This window comes from Crocodylus siamensis, chromosome 2 (genome assembly GCF_052110815.1).
Source record: "Crocodylus siamensis isolate JL-2025a chromosome 2, ASM5211081v1, whole genome shotgun sequence".
Taxonomy (NCBI): domain Eukaryota; kingdom Metazoa; phylum Chordata; order Crocodylia; family Crocodylidae; genus Crocodylus; species Crocodylus siamensis.
In genome coordinates this window covers 245,295,652-245,302,923 of record NC_143396.1, presented here as the reverse complement: position 1 = coordinate 245,302,923, position 7,272 = coordinate 245,295,652, and the positions used below count along the sequence as shown (strand labels likewise).

Here is a 7,272-nt window from a genome sequence, read left to right as displayed (position 1 = left end):
AAGGAATGAGGTAATCGTGTTTTGAAGCAGACCTGAGGCTAACTTGCCCCTTTCATGCAGCATATCAAGCACTTAGTGTGCATCGGGCAGGAGAGGGAATCAATGGTCAGTTGAGGAGGAAAAACAGGTTTGTGTTTATGATTCCAAGGTTAAAGTGTTGTAAACTGTGAGTTCCCATGACTGGCAATCCTTTATGCTCTGGTGCTGCAGACCTGAGCGTCAATGTTGTGAACAAAACTATAATAAATGTGAGAGAAAAAACACCAGATTAAGGGGAAAGAGTATTTATTGTCATGCTTAGAAGCAAATACCTAAGCATTAAAATGATAAAATAAACTTTACAAAGTAGCAGCTTCCTCTTGAGCATGAAACTTATCCAAATCTTATTTTATCATCTTTTGTTCATTTTTATTAACATAATGGCTCTTAAGTGCCTCAATACTTGGATTACAATTTGCACAGTACTTAGAAATTTGTAACATTCCCTTCAGTATAAAATCTGAGTAAATGTGAATAGGCTTTATGACAGTCACTCCTATGAAGAAGCAAATTTGTTCCTGTGAAGTTGAAATCCAGCAGAAGATTGGTCATACAGATGCAGAACAAGATCTTAAGTTACGTACTTATAGCAACAAAAATATATATTGGTATATTAAAGCAAGCATAGAAAATAATTTGGGATTATACTAATTTTTTCAGCTCCTTTCCACCCCTACCAACTCAGTTTTGGCATGAATACAGTACATAAACCAAAGAGATACATGAAGACAGACTTCCAAGACGACTCTAAAGATTTTTCTCTAATAGAACTGCAAATACCAAAATAAGTACTTAATTTATTAGAAGGGCAGCTGTTGTGTCAACTGAATTTGCTGCTTTGCTTAAGTTTTTTTTTTTTTTTTTTCCTTTTATTCACATTTGTTTTATCTTTTGGTATTCAAGTATTTTGGTGGGTAGATAAAAGGAAATGGAACATATACTAGATTTCTTGATTGACTCATCTTCAACATGTTTCAATCAGTTTGAATATTGCAAGATTTGTCTTTCTGAAGTCTCGAGAAATAGCTGTAGAGGATGGCCTTTGTAAAATATGTTCTTCAACAGGCTTGTCTGTTTCTAAGTTTCTGCCATTTTGTCAAGAACAAGTAGAGGTGCAAGAATTCTACTCCTGTTTGTTTCCACGATGCATCCATTTAACACCATTTCATCCAAAATTATGTGCACTCTATCCAAGTTGAACATTATCTAGAAGTATTTCAAGTTAAGTATTTTTTACTTACAAGTACTGAGCAATGTGAGGACAACTCCATTGGATATGTTATCTGTCCTCTTCATGTGTCTAATGTTCCCAACCCTCTTCCCTGATTAAAGCTTCCAAATAGAGGTATTTGTAAATCTAGAGTTTGAGATGAGAGCTAATAAATTTTACTGGAGCTAATGTACACTTCAGAAATAATGCTTTTGACCTTGTTAGTTATGTGGCAGTGTCAATGGGAATGAAAAACTGCAGTCTTCTTTTAGACTAGTTTAGGAATTGACAGTGTGATAACATGAAGAATTAATACTTGCATAATGTTTTTAGATGGGCTGACATGAGGTTACTTCTAATTGCCTCTAATGTTATGGGCAAATAATTTTAGATTCCCATGGGTACAAAATACTACCAGCAAGATAGTAGTGAAGAAGAGTGGAAGTGTAAATCTTATTCTGCATTTCAGCTAACTAAAATAATTCTTTTGGTCTACTTGTAAATATCAGTTACAGTTAAATGTTAAAGTTGACCCTTGTATCTATATTTTATTTATACTCCTACACCATTTGTTTAGGCTAATGGAAAATAGCTTATCAAGTTGAATACGCTGATATGAAATAGGAAGGTATTAATCTATTATAGTTGTGTATAAATAAGAGTGATTTTACTGATTTTATACCTCCTTCCTAAAAAGTAGAATTTAATAAAAGGTTCATGTTTAAAAGGTTATCATTTTGCAGATATGTTTAGGACCTTCAGTATATGCATAGTAAAAAAAAAAAAAGTTGAAGGACAATTTGAAACAATATAAAAGTGTACTTCTGTGTTGTGTGCCTTGACCATTAGCATATCTGTCTAATCATGGTCTCTTAATTGCTTCTGCCTTGGCACATTTTACACCAGCAAATAAAGAAGCTGGATACCATTCCATGTGCTTTATTTGTGTAGTGATTGAATAAATGTGGTGTGGAGGAAGAAAGCTTTAGTAAAAACATATCTTGCTCTTTTTATTGATCTCTCATCTATGAGATGGGAATTGGCATGAAAACACTACAAGGGAGGCATTATTATGGCTGGCCCCCTGATTCAGCACAATTCTGCATAGAAAGAACTTAACCTTCCTTCTGCCTTGTCCCCAGCTGTTGCTGCTCTTTAGTTTTTTGTTTTTTTTTTCCTTCACTCAATAGATCAATCATAGCTTCAGCTTTGCTCCTTCTAGATCTTGGCTGTATGTCAGAGATTTCAGCTATTGCAGCGGAGCCAGAAGGATGCTTTACGTTCCAGTTTGCAAATGCATCTTTCAACAACTTTCTTTTTTTCACCTTCGATATTTCTGCTTCCAGGAGCTTGTTTGCTAGTGTTGTTATTGAATAGTATGGCATGAGCTAAGGAAGACAGATGGTCAGACTGTTCTCTCTTACGTTTGCAGGGCTCTACTGAACCCTGCAATGTAGCCGGAGACCCATGTTTTAAGAGGTATTTAAGTGTTGCTCTGCTCACCAATGCAAGGCCTAATTCCTAATTTAAAAAGTGATTTATGGGAGTTGGTCACACTGAAAGCTTCTAAGGTCCAAATCTATAGAGAAACATTGGTGACTATGAACATCACCATGCTTTTAGACACTTGCTGTAGAAGCAGAATTTCCATAATCGACTTCGTTAAGTTCCGTAAACAGAAATGCACCGAAGCCAGCCAAGAGAAACATTGCAAAGAGGTGCCTAACTTAGGGCTGCAGATAAACACCTATCTGAGACCAGCGTTCAGAACCTGAAACCCCTTCCTGTACTGCAGTGTCTTAAGCCATTCCTTTGGGTAGAGATGACTAGTTCATTCTTTCAAAATGATGATGTGGTGGTGGTATCAACCTTTTAGATAATAGCTCAATGGTTATAGTACATCCTCCAGAAAGTAGGAGACCTGGGTTAAATTCTTCCTCCATTCAAGCTTCAAATCCATGCGTCTCACTGTGCAAGGAGTGGGATTTAACTACAAGCTAGAAGTTGGGCTGGCTGGTAGCATTCCCCAATACCTCTGATTGATGCTGAGTCCATACTTCAGCCAAGAATGCAACCTCTATAAGGCCAGAGAAAGAGCAATGCCCCAAAACTTAAAAATCCAGCCTTTTAAGTTTGTGAGAAAAATGTAGCCATCTGTCTCCTTTGAGCTGGTAGGCTTGAGATGCATCTACTGTATTTGATGTATAGTAGATATATCTCCATATACTTTTTCAAACAAATATCACTGTCCTAGGAATGTTTTAACTTGAAAACAGTTACAGCATTTCTAGGTACAAAACATGTGAATATTAGTAGAAAGAACAGCAGTCCTTGAGTTCCTATTCAGTACTACTCTGAGGCAATGTTCTGCATCTAGGAAGGATGACCCAGGACCAAGTTTTGATATTAATCTACTCAAGCTTGGGAAAAGTCCTCAAAAAGCTGCCACAATCCTTTTAATTTTACAAGCAAGGAATATTTCTTCTGAAAACAGAGGAGGGGAGAAGAACTTGTATTCTCTAAACCAGGTTCCCTGGATAAAGATACCAATCACTGCTCTTATGCCAAAGTATTTCCCAAAAAGTTTCTCTCTCACCTGAGGGAGATTGTCTGTCTTTATGGATGTATATATACATGCTCTGGGAAGGGGGTGGGGAGGAGGTGCTTTAATTAGACTGGTTCTGGGAGAGCCTCTCATATTAAAATGCTCTGGTATCACATGCATTCAGTGTCCTGCATTTCAAAATTGGCTGCAGGGGTGCTTTAACTAAAGTTTGTTTGAGTTTTAGTTAAAGCACCCCTGCTGCCATTTTGACATGTGGGGTGCTGCAGCACACTGGAGTGTTCTAATTCGAATGCTCCAGCAGACTCAATCCATTAATTGAGTCTGCTCTGACACATTCAAACTGGAAGGGGTTGGAGCACATGTATAGGCACCCTATATGCCCGTGTCAGTTGACAGAGGCACCCTATATGCCTGATGACAGAATTCAAGATCCTGAAGTTTCAGGTTAATTTTGAGTTTGTTTAAAATGAATGGCATTGATTTTCCTTTGTAAGTAACAATTAAAAACAAGCAAAACCTGGATGCCCAGAGGTCAGTTTCTATTACAAAAAGTGAGGTGGCAGCAACACCTTCCTATTTGTAACCTTCTAGCTCTATTCTGTCAAGGCACTTTCCACTCCTTACAACAGTCTGAATTTAGATATGAGCTTACCATCAAAGAAACATCTCTCACCTTGATTTGTATATGTCTATGCACTTTTGTTCACTCCCTTTTCTGAATAAAGCATTCAGGCTCCTCTTCTCAATTCCATCTCCACCTCATTTTCTGATGGTGTTCCTGATTTAAACACTGAACTGTTTTGGATCCATTATCCATTCTGTCAAGAGTATGAGTGCGGGGAGGCTGCTCAAGACACCTGGGGCACTTTCATTAGAGCATCTCTCAGAGCCACTCTAATTAAGGCACCCCCCCACCCCTGGAACATATCTAAAAACACCCATTGATTCTAAACTGATAACAAGGAAGAGCTAGCACCTTGTGATTGCCATGGTCCCAGCAACACTAACACGTGCTCTGTAGCCCACAGAATGAGAACTTATGTGATAGGATAGTTTGTTTCTGTATACTGTACCTAGCTGATATAAAATTCAGACTTTCTTCCCTTTTAGCCACAAATTAGATTAATTAAGGTTATACTTAATGTTAACCTTAGCATAAGACCTACTGAGTCCTATAACATTAAGCTGCTTGACTTCATCTTTACTAACTTCTTTAGTAACGGTTGGACTATCTAATGAATTGGAAATTTTAGCCACTAAGAGGCATTTGATGTATTGTGAAAATCGCCACCGTATGTTTGCTGAAATTATATATCTAGTATTAAATAGGAGAGAGATGCTACCTGTATATTCTCCATTGTATCTGATTGTTTTGCCTTTATAAATCAAATCTTAGCCTTATTAGTATTCAGTGTAAACTACTAATTAACCAACAGTGAAACATTGTAACTTTTCTCCTAATTACCTAAAAATGCTCTATCCTGAAAATGCTACTTCAGTGGCCACGAGTGTTTGATAGATTCACATGAGAACTTCCCTAGATCAACGTTTCAGCTGTCCTAGAAAATGTATAGTAGGTTAATCACACTGGGATTTGATTTTCTTAAATCGGGAAATTGTTCTCCAGACAACTGTTTCTCTAGTGATCCACCTAGAAACCTAACCACTTGCTTTTCCCCATAGAAGACTAATACCTGGTTCAGAGAGAACTTTGTTTTCCCAATTTAAAATGTAGGAAGCCAACTTTTCTTAATTGTTATAACTCCTACACGTAACAGCATCTTGTCCATGCAACACTGCTTTGAAAACACTTTCAGTTGTCACTTTTTTAAATCTCTTTTGTGACTCATCGCACACAGAAGTGGCTCCCACACTAGTTGAACTGCAGCTGTTTCAAGGGCTTAATAAAATTCCATCTACTTTTCTTATATACAGAAATTGAGCTTATCAGTGGTATTAACATACTCCACAGCAACTTTTCAATAGCTGTATTAACACTATCCATTCAAATGGTCTCAGCACAAGTATCAGGCAGCAATTTTGTAAAATATAATTTTGGAAATGTTCCTGATCATAGTCTCACCTAAACTCTTAATTCTGCAAATGACTAATTCCCACACAAAGTGGAAACTTGTTGAAAATGCTGTTTCCAACTGCCTCCCTCTCCAGTTCACATATAAAGGTTGCGCCCAACAGAAATATTTGCTCAGAATTCAAAGTGGTTATCTAAAACACCCCCTTTAATCGACTAGTATTAATCCATTTTTCTTGTTGCTACATGTAAGATATTTAAGTTTGTGTTTTTGCAAACACTTATACGCACTTTAGACACATGAGTAGTCCTGCTGAAATCAATAATTAGATCACTCATGTGCTTAAAACTAAGCTTATGCATAACTGGTTTTCGGGACTGCAGCCAAAAATGAAGTAGCTGGTTTAAAAAAAAAAAAAAAGGATATAAGTTTTCATTCCTGACAAGGAAGTTTTCCTATTTCTAAATTTAGTAGGAAAAGCCTGCATCCTGTCCTTCACTTTTGATGGAGTTTTCACCATTTATTTTCCTTTTAAGTGTACATCATGGAAGGACAGTAAATAAGTTAAAATTTAGCATTCCCCAAAAGGTTCTTTTTCATTCACATAGGCTTTGTGACTGCCGAAATGCATATATTATTTCTAGGAGATTTTATTTCTTCCATTCATTCTCTTCATCCCTTCCCTGATTGGTCAATAGACTTTAGGTCAATTTGCATGACATATACAGGGTCTTAGATGGGATCAGAATGATATTTTCATTTGTAATAGATTCTCTTTGCAAAGTCCTAACAGTTAAAGATAAACTTGTTTCAAATTGGAGAACAGTGGTTTTCTAGGTATTGCATATCTTGGTTTTGCTGTAGTATCTTCAGTTGTGCACTAGTAACAACATTTGTATTCAATTGGGATTTTGCTGATTTATTACTGGGGGTTCTTTGCATTAAGCTTGGATTATCTCAGTCCTTTTTCTATTGCTTTGAAGGGGTTTGAGAGTAGTTGGGAGTGGGTATGGATACACACAGAATCTCATTTTGGTACAAGTGCATCCTTCCCTTTTAAAAGACAGATATCTCTGGGGAAAAGGTTATATTTAAGGGGATATAATTTACCTTATTTTGACCTAGATGGGAGCTTTTAGATTGTGAGGTATTTGCAATAATAAGAATTGTTATAGATAGAGGGGAAGGATGGACAAATATAAATTTGGACCAAAGACTTAATAAAATGGCAGCAAAAGACCTTGGCTTCTAAAATAGTACATAGTTCTCTGGCCATGTACAGACATTCAGTTTCTCCTGGGAGACTGTCTGTTTTTCCAGGAGAAACTATGAGTGTATAGAAGTTCAGAATTTTTCTCCAGGAGCAGAAATGGCCAATTAAGGGGGAAAAAAATAACCTGAGAACTTTCAGAACTAAATCACTC

The 7,272-nt window shown here is 36.9% G+C and overlaps 1 protein-coding gene across 1 annotated transcript in view; it reads right to left on the bottom strand.

Moving 5' to 3' along the window:
• Positions 1-881: 881 nt before the first annotated feature.
• AP4S1 (adaptor related protein complex 4 subunit sigma 1) overlaps positions 882-7,272 on the bottom strand; it is a 46,421-nt gene continuing 40,030 nt past the window's right edge. Inside the window, exon 6 of the mRNA XM_090033551.1 lies at positions 882-1,245. Within this exon, the coding sequence (XP_089889677.1) occupies positions 1,117-1,245 (129 nt within the window). The 3' untranslated portion in view covers positions 882-1,116. The remainder of the gene's footprint in view (positions 1,246-7,272) is intronic.